The sequence below is a fragment of the Oncorhynchus masou genome, chromosome 24 (genome assembly GCF_036934945.1).
Source record: "Oncorhynchus masou masou isolate Uvic2021 chromosome 24, UVic_Omas_1.1, whole genome shotgun sequence".
NCBI lineage: Eukaryota > Metazoa > Chordata > Actinopteri > Salmoniformes > Salmonidae > Oncorhynchus > Oncorhynchus masou.
In genome coordinates this window covers 41,887,991-41,911,618 of record NC_088235.1, presented here as the reverse complement: position 1 = coordinate 41,911,618, position 23,628 = coordinate 41,887,991, and the positions used below count along the sequence as shown (strand labels likewise).

The following is a 23,628-nucleotide window of genomic DNA, read 5'->3' as shown; positions in this document are numbered from 1 at the left end:
AGCAATTATTAGGAAATGGAAGACATACAAGACCACTGATAATCTCCCTCAATCTGGGGCTCCACGCAAGATCTCACCCCGTGGGGTCAAAATGATCACAAGAACGGTGAGCAAAAATCCCAGAACCACACGGGGGGACCTAGTGTATGACCTGCAGAGAGCTGGGATCAAAGTAACAAAGCCTACCATCAGTAACACACTACGCCGCCAGGGACTCAAATCCTGAAGTCCCCCTGCTTAAGCCAGTACATGTCCAGGCCCGTCTGAAGTTTGCTAGAGAGCATTTGTATGATCCAGAAGAAGATTGGGAGAATGTCATATGGTCAGATGAAACCAAAATATAACTTTTTGGTAAAAACTCAACTCGTCGTGTTTGGAGGACAAAGAATGCTGAGTTGCATCCAAAGAACACCATACCTACTGTGAAGCATGGGGGTGGAAACATCATGCTTTGGGGCTGTTTTTCTGCAAAGGGACCAGAACGACTGATCTGTGTAAAGGAAAGAATGAATGGGGCCATGTATCGTGAGATTTTGAGTGAAAACCTCCTTCCTTCAGCAAGGACATTGAAGATGAAACATGGCTGGGTCTTTCAGCATGACAATGATCCCAAACACACCGCCCGGGCAACGAAGGAGTGGCTTCGTAAGAAGCATTTCAAGGTCCTGGAGTGGCCTAGCCAGTCTCCAAATCTCAACCCCATAGAAAATCTTTGGAGGGAGTTGAAAGTTTGTGTTGCCCAGCAATAGCTTCAAAACATCACTGCTCTAGAGGAGATCTGCATGGAGGAAGTAGCCAAAATACCAGCAACAGTGTGTGAAAACCTTGTGAAGACTTACAGAAAACGTTTGACCTCTGTCATTGCCAACAAAGGGTATATAACAAAGTATTGAGATAAACTTTTGTTATTGACCAAATACTTATTTTCCGCCATAATTTGCATATAAATTCATAAAAAATCCTACAATGTTTTTTCTTTTGAGGTCAGGGCTCTGTGTAGGCCAGTCAAGTTCTGCCACACCAATCTCGACAAACCATTTCTGTATGGACCTCGCTTTGTGCACGGGGGCATTGTCATGCTGAAACAGGTTGGAAGCACAGAATCGTCTTGAATGTCATTGTACGCTGTAGCGTTAAGGTTTCCCTTCACTGGAACTAAGGCGCCTAGCCCGAACCATAAAAAACAGCCCCAGACCATTATTCCTCCACTAAACTTTACAGTTGGTACTATGCATAGAGTTCTCCTGGCATCCGCCAAACCCAGATTCGTCCGTCGTAGAGTTCCTGCAGGTATCTGCCAAACCCAGATTCGTCTGTTTCACTGCCAGATGGTGAAGCATGATTCATCACTCCAGAGAACGCGTTTCCACTGCTCCAGAGTCCAATGGCGGCGAACTTGTCAATCACTTATTAAAGACTCGCAGCAAGACACAACCCACTGTGCAAAAACTGACTGAATCAATGTGGAAAACTGATTGTATTTGCAAAAAGTCCTCAAAGTAAGGAAATTGCGTAACCTAAATCCAATGACATGGTGACAACTCAACCAAATGTAAATCAAAACTAAATAAAATAACATTTTATTCGTCATATACACACACATATTTTGGGGTGGCAGGTAGCCTAGTGGTTAGAGCGCTGGGCCAGTAACCGAAAGGTTGCTAGAGCGAATCCCTGAGCTGACAAGATAAACATCTATCATTCTGCCTCTGAACAGGGCAAGGTTGTAATTGTAAATAAGAATTTGTTCTTAACTGACTTGCCTAGTTAAATAAAGATATACATGTGTTTAGCAGATGTTATTGTTGGTGTTTATTTTTTATTTTTTTATTTCACCTTTATTTAACCAGGTAGGCTAGTTGAGAACAAGTTCTCATTTGCAACTGCGACCTGGCCAAGATAAAGCATAGCAGTGTGAACAGACAACACAGACTTACACATGGAGTAAACAATTAACAAGTCAATAGCACAGTAGAAAAAAAGATAGTCTATATACATTGTGTGCAAAAGGCATGAGGAGGTAGGCGAATAATTACAATTTTGCAAATTAACACTGGAGTGATAAATGATCAGATGGTCATGTACAGGTAGAGATATTGGTGTGCAAAAGAGCAGAAAAGTAAATAAATATAAACAGTATGGGGATGAGGTAGGTAAAATCGGGTGGGTTATTTACCGATAGACTATGTACAGCTGCAGCGATCGGTTAGCTGCTCAGATAGCAGATGTTTGAAGTTGGTGAAGGAGATAAAAGTCTCCAACTTCAGCGATTTTTGCAATTCGTTCCAGTCACAGGCAGCAGAGAACTGGAACGAAATGCGGCCAAATGAGGTGTTGGCTTTAGGGATGATCAGTGAGATACACCTGCTGGAGCGCGTGCTACGGGTGGGTGTTGCCATCATGACCAGTGAACTGAGATAAGGCGGAGCTTTACCTCGCATGGACTTGTAGATGACCTGGAGCCAGTGGGTCTGGCGACGAATATGTAGCGAGGGCCAGCCGACTAGAGCATACAGGTCGCAGTGGTGGGTGGTATAAGGTGCTTTAGTGACAAAACGGATGGCACTGTGATAAACTGCATCCAGTTTGCTGAGTAGAGTATTGGAAGCTATTTTGTTGATGACATCGCTGAAGTCGAGGATCGGTAGGATAGTCAGTTTTACTAGGGTAAGTTTGGCGGCGTGAGTGAAGGAGGCTTTGTTGCGGAATAGAAAGCCGACTCTAGATTTAATTTTAGATTGGAGATGTTTGATATGAGTCTGGAAGGAGAGTTTACAGTCTAGCCAGACACCTAGGTACTTATAGATGTCCACATATTCTAGGTCGGAACCATCCAGGGTGGTGATGCTAGTCGGGCGTACGGGTGCAGGCAGCGAACGGTTGAAAAGCATGTATTTGGTTTTACTAGCTTTTAAGAGCAGTTGGAGGCCACGGAAGGAGTGTTGTATGGCATTGAAGCTCGTTTGGAGGTTAGATAGCACAGTGTCCAAGGACGGGACGGAAGTATACAGAATGGTGTCGTGTAGCTAAATCGTGTAGCTAAATCCTTGCGCTGTTAGCGCCAACAGTGCAGTAATATCTAACAATTCCACAATTCTAACAACATCTAACAATTCCCAGGACACACAAATCTAGTAAAGGAATGGAATTAAGAATATAAAATATATGGACGATGGGTAAATTATGAGATGAGATGGGTAAATTATTAAAGGTACTAGTGTTCTATTTATTAAAGTGGCCAGTGATTTTAAGTCTATGTATATAGACAGCAGCCTTTATGTGCTAGTGGTGGCTATTTAACAGTCTGATGGCCTTGAGATAGAAGCTATTTTTCCGTCTCTCTGTCTCAGCTTTGATTCACCTGTGCTGACCTCGCCTTCTGGATGATAGCGGGGTGAACAGGCAGTGGCTCGGGTGGTTGATGTCCTTGATGATCCTTTTGGCCTTCCTGTGACATCGGGTGCTGTAGGTGTCCTGGAGGGCAGGTAGTTTGTTGGGCAGACCGGTGATGCGTTGGGCAGACCGCACTACCCTCTGGAGAGTCTTGTGGTTGCGGGTGGTGCATTGGCCGTATCAAGAGCTGATACAGCCCGACAAGATGCTCTCGATTGTGTATCTGTAAAAGTTTGTGAGAATTCTAGGTGTTGCGCCTTCTTCACCACACTGTCTTTCAGAGTTGACCATTTCAGTTTGTCAGTGATGTGTACGCCGAAGAACGTAAAGCTTTCCACCTTCTCCACTACAGTCCCGTCGATGTGGATAGGGGGGTGCTCCCTCTGCTGTTTCCTGAAGTCCACGATCATCTACTTTGTTTTGTTGACGTTGAGTGAGAGGTTGTTTTCTTGGCACCACACTCCCAGAGCCCTCACCTCCTCCCTGTAGGCTGTCTCATCATTGTTGGTAATCAAGCCTAATACTGTTGTGTCATCTGCAAACTTGATGATTGAGTTGGAGGCGTGCTTGGCCATGCAGTCATGGGTGAACAGGGAGTACAGGAGGGGACTGAGCACGCACCCTTGTGGGGCTCTCAGTGTTGAGGTTCAGTGGGGTGGAGGTGTGGTTTCCTACCTTCACCACCTGGGGTGAAATGACGTCTGTGCCAAGTGGGAATGGTGTATGAATCATTAGACTCAAGCAGTGTGTGTGAGTGTGCGTGCTGACAGCAATCAGAGCCCACTCTCACTCATTTTTGTGTGTTTCAGCATGTTATTGTAAAACCGAACAAGCCTCCAGTCATAATGACCTCTGTTGCTGGCACCATGGCAACAAGGTCACTTTCTGACCGATCAGACCGATTCAGGAAGTTATTGATTGGCCAGATGGTTACCGAAAGAGTGATGGGCCAGACATATACAGTAACATTGATTGTCCAGAACACAAATGTAACCCACATGGAGTTTAAATATTTAGTACAATCTCTATTTTAGGCCCCACCTACAGGCCTAGAGATTAGTTTAGAACCAGGATTACTTCTGTAAAGGCTTCAGTCCTCTGCTTGTTCAGTTAGCTATATTGGTGAAGTACTAGCTACAGTATATTGATTAAGGCCTGTTCTTTTGCAGATAATTCAAATTGTATGAGTACATTATCTTTCTAGCAGATTCTGTTCAACTATAAATTATCTAGTGATAAACAAGCGATATGTGAAGTAGGACTAGGTTCAACACGTGTGTGTGTGTGTGTGTGTGTATGTCTCATCATACTGCTGGGGACTACAGCGGTCCAAACAGAGGTGAAACAAAATGGCCGTACTGCCTACAAACACATGACCTTGTCCCTGTATCTGCATAAAGCCTGGCTTTGTGTGTGTGTGTGTGTGTGTGTGTGTGTGTGTGTGTGTGTGTGTGTGTGTGTGTGTGTGTGTGTGTGTGTGTGTGTGTGTGTGTGTTAGTGCAGTAGGATGGTGAAGGCTGGGTCAGTGTCCATGTAGCACTAGTGTGTAGGGGAAACAGTGGTTTGTGCAGACATTTCTCTGGACTCACTGTCTCACACTGGAGATAAGCTCATAAGCAATTGCATGTTGGAGGTCTCCCTTTCACTGTCTACCTTTTTCTTTCTCTCTATCCCTCTCCATCTCTCTCTCTCCACCCTCCTTCACTCTGCCCCATCTCTCTTTCTCTGTCTCCCTCTCTCCTGCTCTCCTTCTCTCTCATTACATAATGGAAAGCCTTTCCTTAATGGAAAGCCCTGGTATGTAATTCATCTGTCTGTGATGGTATCAGGACCCCTTGTTAGTCTCCCTGTGTCTTGTCCTCACGGTCTGTAATGTCCTTGGGATCTGAAGGAGAGACTACCAGAAACCCCTATAGTCCCCTGAAATATCCCTAACCTTTACTGAGAGAGAACCCACCTCTACTTCCAGACAGCACTAGATTAGTGATGCATCAATACCCCTCATCCTCGCCTTTCTTCCTGTCTTCTGCCTCTTCCCTCCCTCCCTGTTGTTGTGTTATCATGGGGCTGCACTTTGTGACAACTGCTGTTGTCAAAAGGGCTATATAAAATACATTTGATTGATTGACCGTGGTTCAGCCTTCACAGCACAAGGCAATGTTTACAGAAGGCAGAAAATGCTATCCCAAACATAAATATTATTATTTGTGTTTACCCTTTATTTAACTAGGCATGTCAGTTCAGAACAAATTCTTATTATAAGTGTTGATATTAGTTGGTAGGTGTCTTTAATTCAACATTGTGTTTTGCTGTTTTTCTAATACCTTTTAAGACTTTTTCTGGGTGATGTTTAGTGCTCATGGGTCCTTTCACATGGAAATGACCTCTGTGGTGCACATTGTTATAAACATATCGTTATATTTGTCGTCATCGCATCAATTCAGGCAATTTATCGCAATATAGATTTTTGTCCGTATCATCCGGCTCTAATTCAGACCTTTGTCAGTGTGCTATGTTCTATTCAGACCATGGTTCATTCTCTCCCTCTCCATCAATGTGCTCTTATTCTATTTTCAGACAATAGTTTTTATAGACTTCACAGCATGGGCTGTTCCGACTCTTTTCTCTGTCAATGTGTTATCATCACTCTGATTAGCTACCCACAGTTCCAGAACCAGACCAGTCATACTGTTGGAGGAAAGAAAAGAAAATGGCTACAAATAATAAAAGTATATCTTGTGAAAATAAATGTGAGTAGTGTTATTTATGTGCTGTATGTCTAAACCTGTAGCTCCTCTTTCTACTTATTCTCCTCTCCAGAGCAGTGTAGCCTGGGAGTAGCGATTCAGCCCGTCATGCCAGCGAGACAGGAAGTGTGTGTGTGAGCCCAACCAGTCCGGTGGGCTGCGCGGGGATGAACATGCCACTGCACCAGATCTCTGTCATCCCCCGTGATGTCACTTCCTCCCGGGTCAGCGGCAGCGGAAAGACCAAGGACAAGGACAAACAGGTAGGGTTAAAGATCATGGTCTTCTAGTGGGGTGTTTTGGAGGGGGACACCGTTTGGTATGACATGCTTTTTGGCAGGATGACACACTTTCTTAAACAGACTAATGGCAAGATCCATTGTGGACCACACCTTGTCATGTTTTAATACCGGTTCGGTGTAGCTGTGATTCCAGGAACTCCACAAAGACAGATTGGGGTGTGTGCTTGTGCGTGTGTGTGAGTAGAGAACAGCTCACAGTTCATCACAGTAAAGTCCCCACTGCGAAGCTGAAGTGGTTTAATGTGGAGAAGCTTTCAGTTTGTGGACGGTTTTGTGCTACTATGCTGAGTTGGAAGGTCACAGGAGGATGTGTGTAGTGTGCTGCTTGCCATTTTGTGGATGTACTACGCAGCGCACAGACCCCCTCGCTTTGTGGATACATTGAGTTTTCTTGTAGGCCTTTTATGCGGGGAAACAGTGAAGCCAGCTGTGTAGCCTATTCCCTGTTTCTGTTTATGAGTCTTTTATTGAACAATGTGAAACAATTTTGTGTCTGTTAGCTGCATTTCATTAAATCAAGCATAGCTGTTCTTTTTATGGCCTAAAATAAATGTATTGATATGGGCATAAATGATCTACAGGCTATAGCGTACCGAATTTTGTTCAGTAATGAAAATAAAACATTTTAATGCAGAAAAAATGGATCTGGTAAAAGGCTGACATTTGGACATCAATAAATAAAAAATACTCTGTCACATGACTATAGAAATGGAAACATTGTGATTTTAGAGACACAAAGTAACAATAGCCTATGATTAAAGGGTTAGTTTATAATGGGCTCTCACCATCATTATCATTATTCACATCGTTCCAATTCAATCAAGTCACAATTACCAGCTTTGGTATTGACATCAGTGAGCAGGCTTTCAGAGAGAGGAGAGACACATGGGTAGACCTATCTACTGAAAATAAAAATTATAATGAAATTCAGACCACAGAAACCAATGTGTATATAACATGTCTGGCTTTTACCCTACATTTAACAGTCTAAGTCAATTTAATGTAGGAAAACATCAAAAATTCCATCTGGCCTGTGTCGTTTCATTGAGTCTCATTATGATATGGAAAACGTAGCCTATTTCAAAACAACAGAATACCATATTTTGAGTTTACTGTATAGGCCATTATATAAAATATTAATCCGAGGTACAACTTGAAGGCAAAGACATCTTTTAAAACTTTTTTGATATTCACCTCATGTCTTTCTAATATGAATGAAAATGTAGTCTATTTTGTTTTGAAATCATTAACGTTATTTGTCCATCTCTCCAATTTGTTCAAAAAATATGCATGAGAAATTCACATTGGAATGTAGTGAAGTGCCGCCCAACCCTGGCTTGAGGACACTCCGGTGAAGTCGGTGAATAAAATGCATTACAAGGAAATAAAGCTTTTTTGCTTTTGAACCTGTTTAAAAATGCTATAGGCCAACATTTTTACCCTGCATAGTTTTCGTAACGTATGAGACATTCTGGAAACACCATGCGTGCATCACAACAGCTGTTCACTTTACTGTCATTCTAGAAACACCATGCGTGCATCCATCACAACAGCTGTTCACTTTACTGTCGTTCTGGAAACACCATGCGTGCTATCACAACAGCTGTTCACTTTACTGTCATTCTGGAAACACCATGCGTGCATCACAACAGCTGTTCACTTTACTGTCATTCTGGAAACACCATGCGTGCATCACAACAGCTGTTCACTTTACTGTCGTTCTAGAAACACCATGCGTGCATCACAACAGCTGTTCACTTTACTGTCATTCTAGAAACACCAATCGTGCATCACAACAGCTGTTCACTTTACTGTCGTTCTGGAAACACCATGCGTGCATCACAACAGCTGTTCACTTTACTGTCATTCTGGAAACACCATGCGTGCATCACAACAGCTGTTCACTTTACTGTCATTCTGGAAACACCATGCGTGCATCACAACAGCTGTTCACTTTACTGTCGTTCTAGAAACACCATGCGTGCATCACAACAGCTGTTCACTTTACTGTCATTCTAGAAACACCAATCGTGCATCACAACAGCTGTTCACTTTACTGTCGTTCTGGAAACACCATGCGTGCATCACAACAGCTGTTCACTTTACTGTCGTTCTGGAAACACCATGCATGCATCACAACAGCTGTTCACTTTACTGTCGTTCTGGAAACATTATGCGTGCATCACAACAGCTGTTCACTTTACTGTTGTTCTGGAAACACCATGCGTGCATCACAACAGCTGTTCACTTTACTGTCGTTCTGGAAACATTATGCGTGCATCACAACAGCTGTTCACTTTACTGTTGTTCTGGAAACACCATGCGTGCATCACAACAGCTGTTCACTTTACTGTCGTTCTGGAAACACCATGCGTGCATCACAACAGCTGTTCACTTTACTGTCGTTCTGGAAACACCATGCGTGCATCACAACAGCTGTTCACTTTACTGTCGTTCTGGAAACACCATGCGTGCATCACAACAGCTGTTCACTTTACTGTCGTTCTGGAAACACCATGCGTGCATCACAACAGCTGTTCACTTTACTGTCGTTCTGGAAACACCATGCGTGCATCACAACAGCTGTTCACTTTACTGTCGTTCTGGAAACACCATGCGTGCATCACAACAGCTGTTCACTTTACTGTCGTTCTGGAAACACCAATCGTGCTATCACAACAGCTGTTCACTTTACTGTCGTTCTGGAAACACCATGCGTGTATCACAACAGCTGTTCACTTTACTGTCATTCTGGAAACACCATGCGTGCATCACAACAGCTGTTCACTTTACTGTCATTCTGGAAACACCATGCGTGCATCACAACAGCTGTTCACTTTACTGTCGTTCTGGAAACACCATGCGTGCATCACAACAGCTGTTCACTTTACTGTCGTTCTGGAAACACCAATCGTGCTATCACAACAGCTGTTCACTTTACTGTCGCTTCTGGAAACACCATGCGTGTATCACAACAGCTGTTCACTTTACTGTCATTCTGGAAACACCATGCGTGCATCACAACAGCTGTTCACTTTACTGTCATTCTGGAAACACCATGCGTGCATCACAACAGCTGTTCACTTTACTGTCGTTCTAGAAACACCATGCGTGCATCACAACAGCTGTTCACTTTACTGTCGTTCTGGAAACACCATGCGTGCATCACAACAGCTGTTCACTTTACTGTCGTTCTGGAAACACCATGCGTGCATCACAACAGCTGTTCACTTTACTGTCGTTCTGGAAACACCATGCGTGCATCACAACAGCTGTTCACTTTACTGTCGTTCTGGAAACACCAATCGTGCTATCACAACAGCTGTTCCCTTTACTGTCGTTCTGGAAACACCATGCGTGTATCACAACAGCTGTTCACTTTACTGTCGTTCTGGAAACACCATGCGTGCATCACAACAGCTGTTCACTTTACTGTCGTTCTGGAAACACCATGCGTGCTATCACAACAGCTGTTCACTTTACTGTCGTTCTGGAAACACCATGCGTGCATCACAACAGCTGTTCACTTTACTGTCGTTCTGGAAACACCATGCGTGCATCACAACAGCTGTTCACTTTACTGTCATTCTAGAAACACCATGCGTGCATCACAACAGCTGTTCACTTTACTGTCGTTCTGGAAACACCATGCGTGCATCACAACAGCTGTTCACTTTACTGTCATTCTGGAAACACCATGCGTGCATCACAACAGCTGTTCACTTTACTGTCATTCTGGAAACACCATGCGTGCATCACAACAGCTGTTCACTTTACTGTCGTTCTGGAAACACCATGCGTGCATCACAACAGCTGTTCACTTTACTGTCGTTCTGGAAACACCATGCGTGCATCACAACAGCTGTTCACTTTACTGTCGTTCTGGAAACACCAATCGTGCTATCACAACAGCTGTTCACTTTACTGTCGTTCTGGAAACACCATGCGTGTATCACAACAGCTGTTCACTTTACTGTCGTTCTGGAAACACCATGCGTGCATCACAACAGCTGTTCACTTTACTGTCGTTCTGGAAACACCATGCGTGCATCACAACAGCTGTTCACTTTACTGTCGTTCTGGAAACACCATGCGTGCATCACAACAGCTGTTCACTTTACTGTCGTTCTGGAAACACCATGCGTGCATCACAACAGCTGTTCACTTTACTGTCGTTCTGGAAACACCATGCGTGCATCACAACAGCTGTTCACTTTACTGTCGTTCTGGAAACACCATGCGTGCATCACAACAGCTGTTCACTTTACTGTCATTCTAGAAACACCATGCGTGCATCACAACAGCTGTTCACTTTACTGTCATTCTAGAAACACCATGCGTGCTATCACAACAGCTGTTCACTTTACTGTCGTTCTGGAAACACCATGCGTGCTATCACAACAGCTGTTCACTTTACTGTCGTTCTGGAAATCATTTCCTGAATCAGATGATGATTGGTTGAAAAGGGGTTCAAGTTCGATGTCTGTCTCATCTCACAGATAAATGCTTACTATGTTGATAGGCAAACAACACTGCCATTAATACACGGATTGAAAAGTGTTTTATTTCAGCACGATTTTGGACAAGTAAAATGTTTTAGAATGTATTAACATTTTACAGTCCCATGAGGCCCAAAATACAGTTCTAGTTTTAGGAGGTCATACTTAAATGTAAAATAATAATATGCACACAAACTAAAGAAAACTTTTAACTTAAGAATCTCACAAAGACAGGCACACAGTCCAGCCAGACAAACAGTACAGTAGGCTATACATTGCACAAGAAGAGTATAGGTATTTTAAGAGATTTAACTGAATGAATGCAAATGTGCGCCGTATGCTGCTAATGAACAATAACTATGTCCAATTGATTACCTTTGAAACTATCCTCTTTGAACTGCCGGATCTGAATAATAGTCCAGCAATCGAATTGCAAATCGTTCATATGCTAATAATCCAAATATTCTGCTTAAAAAGATTGTGCACTGCTACCCTCAGCATTCATTATTCTTACACGGAACCCATACTGGCAGCGCGCATGCGCCATCGTGCATAAGTATAGAGGCTCCACTGTTAAGCTGAATTGGTTTCATACGGAGAAGCTTTCAGTTTGTAGTTGTTTTCGTGCAAATGCTGAGCCATAAGGTCACACGGGAGGATGAGTGTGTGTATGTCTCTCTTTTATTTTTTATTTTTTACACGCAGGGTGTATGTGTGTGTTTGTTTATGTTATTGTGCTCCCATGTGTTTGTGTGTGCATGTGTGTGTTTGTGTGTGTGAAGGGCTGGCAGTAGTGGTCAGCTGTAGATCTGCTAAACAAAGCGTTGTGCTGTCAACATGTTTGTCAGCCTGGTGTCTGTCTTCTTACCAACAAAATACTCAATAACACGGTCTATTGTTTATCAGGGTCTGAGTACCTCAGCATGTCAACACAGGTGTTTACAAGAGCCAACTAAACCTGTACATATGGTGGACTTGACATAGCCTGATTTAGCTGCAGACACACTTTCAGCTCGAAGATTCCATAATAGTTTGTGAATTAAGATGCCTGCAGTCATTCAGTAAGTTACGTACTATATCCATGCTTTGTCTGCATCCTTGACAGAGGATATGCTCTAATTGGCCTACTTCTCTCTCTGTTCTGTTCTTTGCTAACATCCCTCCTTCCATCCCTCTGCTCTGCACAAATCCCCCTCTCCCTGCGGCTAAGATCTGTTTATTCCTCTCAGGGATGGAGGGATAAATGGAGGTGATTCCTCTCCTCCCTCTCGATCCATCAGAGATGTGGAGGAGAGGGGGATGGAGCGGAGGAGAGAAATAGCTATTGCTTACCCTGCATTCTGATTAGTGGAAGTGCGTGTGTTTGAGTGTGGTTGCGCCTGCCGTTTAGTCAGAGTGCAGCCCATCTGTCCAAAACAGACACACCTTGTCTTTTAGTGTCTCTAAAAAAAGAGAAGGGGGGAGAGAGGGAGCATTTTCCTCTATTTAGAACTCTGTGTTAGTCGGCTGCTTCCTCTCAACGCTCTTCAAATACTCAATAAATAATTTATTCTCTGTCTCTCTTATCTATTTCTTTTTAAGACACACACACACACACACACACACACACACACACACACACACACACACACAGACTGACTGACTGACTGACTGACTGACTGACTGACTGACTGACTGACTGACTGTCTGTCTGTCTGTCTGTCTGCCTGCCTGCCTGCCTGCCTGCCTGCCTGCCTGCCTGCCTGCCTGCCTGCCTGCCTGCCTGCCTGCCTGCCTGCCTGCCTGCCTGCCTGCCTGCCTGCCTGCCTGCCTGCCTGCCTGCCTGCCTGCCTGCCTGCCTGCCTGCCTGCCTGCCTGCCTGCCTGCCTGCCTGCCTGCCTGCCTGCCTGCCTGCCTGCCTGCCTGCCTGCCTGCCTGCCTGCCTGCCTGCCTGCCTGCCTGCCTGCCTGCCTGCCTGCCTGCCTGCCTGCCTGCCTGCCTGCCTGCCTGCCTGCCTGCCTGCCTGCCTGCCTGCCTGCCTGTCTGTCTGTCTGTCTGTCTGTCTGTCTCACATATCTGAGTAAATCCACTGTGTTAACACTGTTATCCATATGAAATTGTGTTGGGAAAAATATGCCTCTGAAACAAATTGAAGCAACACATTGTGAGACACAAAGTTATACAGTTAGGTTCCAAATGCCACCCTATGCCCTCCCGTAGGGCTCTGATGAAAAGTACTGCACTATATAAAGAACACGGTGCCATTTGGGACACAGACAAAATGCTTACTTTTATGTGCCCTTCCCAACAATGCAGAGAGAGAGATTGTGATCAAACAGTTGTTCGGAACAGCTGGTGCTCTCATGCATAGTTCAGTGTTGCTTGCCTCGATACGAGCATAGAAGACATTTAGCTGGTGTGGTAGGCTCGTGTCACTAAGCAGCTCACGGCTGGGTTCCTAAGATCGAATCGTACTACACCGGCTCTGACGCTCGTCGGATGTGGCAGGGCTTGCAAACTATTACAGACTACAAAGGGAAGCAAAGCTGAGAGCTGCCCAGTGACACAAGCCTACCAGACAAACTAAATAACTTATATGCTCGCTTCGAGACAAGTAACACTAAAACATTTATGAGAGCATCAGCTGTTCCGGATGACTGTATGATCAGGCTTTCCGCAACCGATGTAAGACCTTCAAACAGGTCAACATTCACAAGGCCACAGAGCCAGACAGATTACCAGGACGTGTACTCCGAGCATGCGCCGACCAACTGGCAAGTGTCTTCACTGACATTTTCAACCTCTCCCTGTCTGAGTCTGTAATACCAACATGTTTCAAGCAGATCACCAGCATTTCTTCTTTGCTTATGAGCTTATACAGTTGGTTGAGAGCGGTCTTAGAGCCAGCTTTGTTCTGTGGTGGTAAATAGACAGATACAAATAATATAGATGAGAACTCTCTTGGTTGATAGTGTGGTCTACAGCTTACCATAAGGTACTCTACCTCAGGCAAGCAATACCTCGAGACTCTTTTAATATTAGACATTGCACACCAGCTGTTATTGACAAATAGACACACACCCCGACCCCTAGTCTTACCAGAGGTAGCATCTCTGTTCTGCCGGTGCATAGAAAATTCCGCTAGCTCTATATTGTCCGTATCGTTGTTCAGCCACGTCTTGGTGAAATATAAGAGGTTACAGTTTTTAATGTCCCCTTGGTAGGATAATCTTAATCATAGGTCATCAATTTTATTTTCCAATGATTGCACGTTAGCAAGAAGAACGGATGGCAGTGGGAGTTTACTCGCTCACCTACTGATTCTTCGAAGGCTGCCCGATCTGCGGCCCCTTTTCCTGGGTCTTTTCTTCAAGCAAAAGGTGGGATCTGGGCCTGTTCCAGTGAAAGCAGGATATCCTTCCCGTCTGACTCGTTAAAGGAATCTGACAATTATATGCATATTCTAGATTCTGGGCCTGAGAAATAGGCAGTTTCATTTGGGTACGTTTTTCATCCAAACATCAAAATACTGCCCCCTACACCCAGTCGTATTTTCAGAACCTTAGATAGCCACATTGGCGCCCAGACAGGAGGAGTATGAGTGTAGGCGGTTTCCGCCTTCTGATAGTGTCTGAAGGGCACAAAACTCAAAAACAGGTGTTAATTACACACACACAGGGATCTCCTAAAGAGGAGACCTTACAGTTTATCATAATACAATTTATTAACCCTTTAAAAGGTATGAGGCCTTGGTTTAACCCCTTCAGTGTCCACATCACCAACAAACAAACATGGTCCAAGCACACCAAGACAGTTGTGAAGAGGGCACGACAAAACCTGCTGACTGAAAAGATTTGGCATGGATCCTCAGATCCTCAAAAGGTTCTACAGCTGCACCATCAAGAGCATCCTGATGGGTTGCATCACTGCCTAGTATGGCAACTGCTCGGCCTCCAACCACAAGGCACTACAGTGGGTAGTGCGTACGACCCAGTACATCACCGGGGCCAAGATACCTGCCATCCAGGACCTCTACACCAGGCAGTGTCAGAGGAAAGCCCTAAAAATTGTGAAAGACTCCAGCCAACCTAGTCATAGACCGTTCTCTCTGCTACCGCATGGCAAGTGGTACCGGAGCACCAAGTCTAGGTCCAAGAGGATCCTAAATAGCTTCTACCCCCAAGCCATAAGACTCATGAACAGCTAATCAAATGGTTACCCAGACTATTTGCATTGCCCGTAGCGGGATTTCTTCTTTTTTTATATATATTTTTTACACTTTTACTACTTTTTCTCCAGCAATTTCATGGTATCCAATTGGTAGTTACAGTCTTGTCTCATCGCTGCAACTCCCATAAGGACTCGAGAGAGAGAGTCGAAGGTCGAGAGCCACACAGAGCCGCAGGTTGAAGGCCGCACTGCTTCTTGACACAATGCCAACTTAACCCAATGCCCACTTAACCCGGAAGCCAGCAGCACCAATGTGCGGAGGAGACACTGTGAACCTGACGACTGTGTAAGCGTGCACTGCGCCCGGCCTGCCACAGGAGTCACTAGTGCACGATGGGACAAGGACATCCGTATCGGCCAAACCCTCCCCTAACCCATACAACTCTAGGCCAATTGTGTGCCACCCCATTGGATTCCCAATCACGACAGAGCCTGGACTCTAAACCAGAGCCTGGACTCTAAACCAAAATCTCTAGTGGCACATGCAGTGCCTTAGACCACTGCGCCACTCGGGAGGCCCCGCAGTGGGATTTCTTATAAGCATCTGGATTAGTGTCCCACTCCTTGAACGCGGCCGATGTAGCATTTAGCTCAGTGCGGATGTTGCCTGTGATCCATGGCTTCTGGTTGGAATATGTACACACAGTCACTGTGGGGATGGCATTGTCAATGCACTTATTAATGAAGCCGGTGACTGATAAATGATTACACTTCCGGCGCCAAGAGAGATGGCCGCCTCGCTTCGCATTCCTAGGAGACTATGCAGTTTTTTTATGTGTTATTTCTTACATTGGTACCCCAGGTCATCTTAGGTTTCATTACATACAGTCGGGAAGAACTACTGAATATAAGAGCAACGTAAACTCACCACCAGTATGACCAGGAAAATGACTTTCCCGGAGCGGATCCTGTGTTCTGCCTTTCACCCAGGACAACGGATTGGATCCCAGCCTTCGACCCAAAACAAAGACATCGTAAAAGAGTGAAACGAAGCGGTCTTCTGGTCAGGCTCCGGAGACGGGCACATCGCGCACCACTCCCTAGCTACTTTTCGCCAATGTCCAGTCTCTTGACAACAAGGTTGATGAAATCCGAGCAAGGGTAGCATTCCAGAGGGACATCAGAGACTGTAACGTTCTTTGCTTCATGGAAACATGGCTCACTCGAGAGACGCTAACGGAATCGGTGCAGCCAGCTGGTTTCTCCACGCATCGCACCGACAGAAACAAACATATTTCTGGTAAGAAGAGGGGTGGGGGCGTATGCCTTATGGTTAACGAGACGTGGTGTGATCACAACAACATACAGGAACTCAAGTCCTTCTGTTCACCTGATTTAGAATTCCTCACAATCAAATGTCGACCGCATTATCTACCAAGGGAATTCTCTTCGATTATAATCACAGCCGTATATATTCCCCCCCAAGCAGACACATCGATGGCTCTGAACGAACTTTATTTGACTCTTTGCAAACTGGAAACCACATATCCTGAGGCTGCATTCATTGTAGCTGGGGATTTTAACAAGGCTAATCTGAAAACAAGACTCCCTAAATTGTATCAGCAAATTGATTGCGCAACCAGGGCTGATAAAACCTTGGATCATTGCTATTCTAACTTCCGCAACACATATAAGGCCCTCCCCCGCCCTCCTTTCGGAAAAGCTGACCACGACTCCATTTTGTTGCTCCCTGCCTACAGACAGAAGCTAAAACAAGAAGCTCCTGCACTGAGGTCTGTTCAACGCTGGTCCGACCAATCTGATTCCACGCTCCAAGACTGCTTCCATCACGTGGACTAGGATATGTTCCGCATTGCGGCGAATAACAACATGGATTTGGTGTGCGAGTTCATTAGAACGTGCATTGAAGATGTCGTTCCCATAGCAACGATTAAAACATTCCCAAACCAGAAACCGTGGATTGATGGCAGCATTGAAACTGAAAGCACGAACCACTGCTTTTAATCAGGGCAAGGTGACCGGAAACATGCCCGAATACAAACAGTGTAACTATTCCCTCCGCAAGGCAATCAAACAAGCTCAGTGTCAGTATAGAGACAAAGTAGAGTCGCAATTCAACAGCTCAGACACAAGAGGTATGTGGCAGGGTCTACAGTCAATCACGGATTACAAAAAGAAAATCAGCCCCGTCACGGACCAGGATGTCTTGCTCCCGGGCAGACTAAATAACTTTTTTGCCCGCTTTGAAGACAATACAGTGCCACTGACACAGTCCGCTACCAAAACATGAGGACTCTCCTTCACTGCAGCCGACGTGAGTAAAACATTTAAACGTGTTAACCCTCGCAAGGCTGCAGGCCCAGACGGCATCCCCAGCCGCGCCCTCAGAGCATGTGCAGACCAGCTGGCTGGTGTGTTTACGGACATATTCAATCAATCCTTATCCCAGTCTGCTGTTCCCAAATGCTTCAAGAAGGCCACCATTGTTCCTGTTCCCAAGAAAGCTAAGGTAACTGAGCTAAACGACTACCGCCCCGTAGCACTCACTTCCGTCATCATGAAGTGCTTTGAGAGAGTAGTCAAGGACCATATCACCTCCACCCTACCTGACACCCTAGACCCACTCCAATTTGCTTACCGCCCAAATATGTCCACAGACAATGCAATCTCAACCACACTGCACACTGCCCTAACCCATCTGGACAAGAGGAATACCTACGTGAGAATGCTGTTCATCGACTACAGCTCAGCATTTAACACCATAGTACCCTCCAAGCTCATCATCAAGCGAGACCCTGGGTCTCGACCCCGCCCTGTGCAACTGGGTACTGGACTTCCTGACGGGCCGCCCCCAGGTGGTGAGGGTAGGCAACAACATCTCCACCCCGCTGATCCTCAACACTGGGGCCCCACAAGTGTGCGTTCTGAGCCCTCTCCTGTACTCCCTGTTCACCCACGGCTGCGTGGACATGCACACTTCCAACTCAATCATCAAGTTTGCGGACGACACTACAGTGGTAGGCTTGATTACCAACAACGACGAGACGGCCTACAGGGAGGAGGTGAGGGCCCTTGGAGTGTGGTGTCAGGAAAATAACCTCACACTCAACGTCAACAAAACTAAGGAGATGATTGTGGACTTCAGGAAACAGCAGAGGGAGCACCCCCCTATCCACATCGATAGGACAGTAGTGGAGAGGGTAGTAAGTTTTAAGTTCCTCGGCGTACACATCACAGACAAACGGAATTGGTCCACCCACACAGACAGCATCGTGAAGAAGGCGCAGCAGCGCCTCTTCAACCTCAGGAGGCTGAAGAAATTCGGTTTGTCACCAAAAACACTCACAAACTTCTACAGATGCACAATCGACAGCATCCTGTCGGGCTGTATCATCGCCTGGTATGGCAACTGCTCCGCCCACAACCGTAAGGCTCTCCAGAAGGTAGTGAGGTCTACACAACGCATCACCGGTTGCAAACTACCTGCCCTCCAGAACACCTACACCACCCGATGTCACAGGAAGGCCATAAAGATCATCAAGGACAACAACCACCCGAGCCACTGCCTGTTCACCCCGCTATCATCCAGAAGGCGAGGTCAGTACAGGTGCATCAAAGCTGGGACCGAGAGACTGAAAAACAGCTTCTATGTCAAGGCCATCAGACTGTTAAACAGCCACCACTAACATTGAGTGGCTGCTGCCAACACACTGACTCAACTCCAGCCACTTTAATAATGGGAATCGATGGCAATTGATGTAAAATATTTCACAATGCTACTTAATATAATGTTTACATACCCTACATTATTCATCTCATATGTATATGTATATACTGTACTCTATTATCTACTGCATCTTTATGTAATACATGTATCACTAGCCACTTTAAACTATGCCACTTTGTTTACATACCCTACATTACTCATCTGATATGTATATACTGTACTCGATACCATCTACTGCATCTTGCCTATGCCGTTCTGTACCATCACTAATTCATATATCTTTTTGTACATATTCTTTATCCCTTTACACTTGTTTGTATAAGGTAGTAGTTGTGGAATTGTTAGGTTAGATTACTCGTTGGTTATTACTGCATTGTCAGAACTAGAAGCACAAGCATTTCGCTACACTCGCATTAACATCTGCTAACCATGTGTATGTGACAAATACATTTGATTTGATGGGGTAAACTACTACTCAGAATTATTTTCTGAGTAACACCGCTTTATCTTAACAGTGTGAGACTCTGAAACTGCTCTGTGTCTGCTATGGAGGATAAGGAGAGAGCTGATGTGACTGGACTAATCACTGATACATGTTTAGAGACATGGATGCTTTGTTATTTAAGACTTTGCACTTATAACGGTGTATTATTCTCTTGTGGTTGATGGTTTACTTGGTAAACTTCCTCCTTTTAGCGTCTGATTGTTAATGTGTTAACTGGTGATAAGTAGTTATTATTAAGATTACACCCCCATGCACACAAAGCACGCTGATCTGTTTATAAATTGCTCCCATACACACACACACTCCCGAATGCACGCATGAACAGACACACACACACACACACACACACACACACACACACACACACACACACACACACACACACACACACACACACACACACACACACACACACACACACACACACACACACACACACTCAAACTTATAACACTCGCACTCTCTGGGTCAATTGCAAACTACCTCTCCCTAAAGCTGATGCCAGTGTTGAACTTTTAGTCCTGATTGCTGTCAAAATCTACTGTGGCAATTGACCCTACACGTTTTATGAATGGAAAACTATGTTGGTGTAGCCTACACTCATTTCCAGTTAATGTAATCCATTAGTTAGAACTTGTCTTAAAAAGTATGGTAATTTCTTATCAAGATTCTGGGGAAAAAGATCCCTGCACTGTCCATATTTGAAATGTGTAACCAAATCAAGCCAATCAATTTTTTATCTAATTAAACTGTAGTCTAATACAGTTATTTCAAATGACACATATTAAGCCATTTAAGATGAAGCATTGAAATGAATATACTGTGGAGGCATAATTTTACTATATTCTTATACTGTAATAAGAATTATTTTACCTTCATCAGCCTTATGTTTTCCGATAGATCATTATTTAATTGGGGAACCAATAGAGAACCTATAGACAACGAAAGTTGCAGCTGTCTGGAATGATCGTGAGATCAGTTAAGTCACTTGTTTATTCTTGTGGGTTTTGCGTTGCAATCAAACTTATTTTAGTATGCAGGTGCATGTAATCTCCCGTTAGTATAGTTTTAAGAAAACGAATGCTAACAAAGTGCTCCGTACAAAGTTCAGCTACTTCATTGCAATTGGCCGTCAGTGTCTTATGGAAAAAACACATGCATTTCACATGTGAAAACACGAAGTGTTCCAAAAACACGTTTTCACGTGATCTTATGTGAAGTTAATGTGATAACGTGACGACATGTAAAGCAACATTTGCTGGCAATAGTCTTCTCCTCTGCCTTGTGGTATTTGGATTAGATCTTCAGGGGTGAGACCATAGCATGACCTTTACAACAAACAAATACAGTTATCTCTCATAATATACACAAAAGTAACTCTGATTAATTCCATAGGTGTATTAAAAACATTCCTACAAACCCTAAGGGTGTGAACAGATGTGCCAAACATTCTTCGTGATGATGTTCCCTCTGCCCAACTTGAGATTGAGATTCAACTCAACTCGAGATTGCCCTAGCCAGGGGCCTGGTTATGGAAATGTAATGCAAATGACCCATAAAACCTTGGAGCAGAGGAAGGGAATGTGGAGAAAAGTTATCAGGAAAACAATGTTTACATCATAGAGATAGAAAAAAAAAAAACTAATCTTTGCATCTGTGCCATTATGGCGTCACAGACGCCATGGGCAGCACCATAACGCCAACAAGAGGGTTGCCGGTTTGAACTCCCTGACTGTGGGAAAATCTGCAAGGAGTGATCTGGCAGCCGGAGGGTTACCGGCTTCAGCATCCCTGTATACTACCTGCCGCCTTGAGCAAATCACTTTACCCCTAAGTGTTCTCCTAAGTTCTCCTAAGTGTGTTCTCCTAAGTGCTCCAGCGTGATGCTGTGCCGCAGGCCCTGTGCTGCTCCCAGCCTGTGATGTGTGGGTTTTGTGTCAGGTTGGGTACTGTGAAAGCAAAGAAAAAAGAATATCCATGCAAATGGACTAATAAAGCAAGTATTGTATTTTTTGTTTAAAAAAAGTCGAAACGCTAATATTGGTGGTTAGTGCTGGAGTCCTGAACCGAATCTTGTTTGTTGTTTATTTATTATGGCCACAAGATGGCAGAGATATAGCTTAAAGCCATGATCATTGGCCGATCGTTCCCAACCTATCGGAATCCCATCCCAGTTGACTTCTTTAAAATGGTGAAAACCCCTCAATGGTAATGTCCATGCTAAAACAGATTATATCCATCTAGAGCCCTCTTTCTACCTCTATAGTTTACATGCCTTGTGACCACCAGGAAGAAAGAGTAAACACTTTTACTTAAAAACAACAGGTGTGATATACTGTAGCTTTGTGGTTTGGGTGGTCTAGGGGTTAGTGTCGCCGCCTTCAATTATCACTGTATTCCCTGTGCTGACATGGTTATGAATCGGTCCCGCTGTTTGACACACTTGCTCAATCCGAAATAGCACCCTTTAGGTCATTCCACCAATTCGGTGCCTTTTGAGATGTGTACGTTTTGATTTCACCTCATTTTAACATTCTCTCATGAAGAGCTGCACATGTTAAACTTAATTTAAAAAACACGTTTTCCCATCTCAAGAGGTTAAATAAAATGTTTTGCAGCTGGTCTGCGCATGCTTTGAGGACGCGGCTAGGGATGCCGCCTGGGCCGGCAGCCTTGCAAGAGTTAACAGTTTAAATGTTTTACTTATATTTGCCACAGAGAAGGAGAGTCCACAGGCTTTGGTAGCGGGCTGTGTGTGTGGCACTGTATTGTCCTCAAAGCGAGCAAAGAAGTTGTTTAATTTGTCTGGGAGCAAGACGTCGATGTCCACGGTGGGGCTGGTTTTCTTTTTGTAATCCGTGATTGACTGTAGACCCTGCCACATACATCTCGTGTTTGAGCCGTTGAACTGCTATATTAAACGGTACTTCATTGAATATAAAAGGCTTTTAAAATTCAACATTGGTCAAATCAAAGTTTATTTGTCACATGCGCTGAATACAACAGTGAAACGCAATGCAAATAGTCCAGGTAGCCATTTGTCAGGAGTCTTATGCCTTGGGGGTAAAAACTGTTGAGAAGCCTTTTTGTCCTAGACTTGGCACTCCGGTACCGCTTGCCATGCGGTAGTAGAGTGAACAGTCTATGACTGGAGTGGCTGGGGTCTTTGACAATTTTTAGGGCCTTCCTCTGACACAGCCTGGTGTAGAGGTCCTGGATGGCAGGCAGCTTAGCCCAGTGATGTACTGGGCCGTACGCACTACCCTCTGAAGTGCATTGCGGTTGGAGGCCGAGCAATTGCCATACCAGGCAGTGATGCAACTAGTCAGGATGCTCTCGATGTTGCAGCTGTAGAATCTTTTGAGGATCTCAGGACCCATGCCAAATCTTTTTAGTTTCCTGAGGGGGAATAGGCTTTGTCGTGCCCTCTTCACAACTGTCTTGGTGTGTTTGGACCATTCTAGTTTGTTGGTGATGTGGACACCAAGGAACTTGAAGCTCTCAACCTGCTCCACTACAGCCCCGTCGATGAGAATTGGTGCACAATTTCTACTTAAAATTTCAAAGGGACGCAAAAGGCACTCATTTTGTGGAACGACCCCTATAGTGTAGAAAATTAGCCGGCCGGGACTTTTACTGAAATGTTGATTTACTGTGTGCATTGTCCCTGAAAAAATAAACGTAATAAAGTAAAGTGCGGCACCTGTTCATAGTGTATCTAGTGAACAGTCGCGTACAGTTTAACAGATGTCATAGCGGGTGCAGCGAAATGCTTGTGTTACTAGCTCCTAATGTCAGGTACACAAATAATCAAAAACAAGAAATCACAAATGTCAGAACGAATCCAATTAACAACCCAAAGAAACTGTATCCATAATCCAAATGCAATCTATGGGTATATACACCAAAAAGATATACTAAGAATGATATGTACAGCAGTAGATATATTATAGTGAGCAAACAGATGCATGTTTTGGAATATTTGTATTCTGAACAGGCTTCTTGCTTTTCACTAAGTTAAGTTAGTATTGTGGAGTAACTACAATGTTGTTGATCCATCATCAGCTTTCTCTTATCACAGCCATTAAACTCTGTAACTGTTCTAATGTCACCATTGGCCTCATGGTGAAATCCCTGAGAGCTTTCCTTCCTCTCAGGCAACTGAGTTAGGAAAGATGCCTGTATATTTGTAGTGACTGGGTGTATTGGTACACTATCCAAATGGTAATTATTAACTTCACCATGCTCAAATTGATATTCAAGGTCTGCTTTTATTATTTTTTCG

General features: G+C 44.4%; 1 protein-coding gene across 4 annotated transcripts in view; it reads left to right on the top strand.

The window, feature by feature from the left end:
• The window catches only part of LOC135512201 (E3 ubiquitin-protein ligase MARCHF8-like), a 140,075-nt gene that overhangs the window by 30,026 nt on the left and 86,421 nt on the right, over positions 1-23,628 (top strand). For all 4 annotated transcript variants that reach the window (XM_064933957.1, XM_064933952.1, XM_064933950.1 and 1 more), the window contains one exon: positions 6,214-6,403. In XM_064933957.1, the coding sequence (XP_064790029.1) occupies positions 6,308-6,403 (96 nt within the window). In that variant the 5' untranslated portion in view covers positions 6,214-6,307. The remainder of the gene's footprint in view (positions 1-6,213; positions 6,404-23,628) is intronic.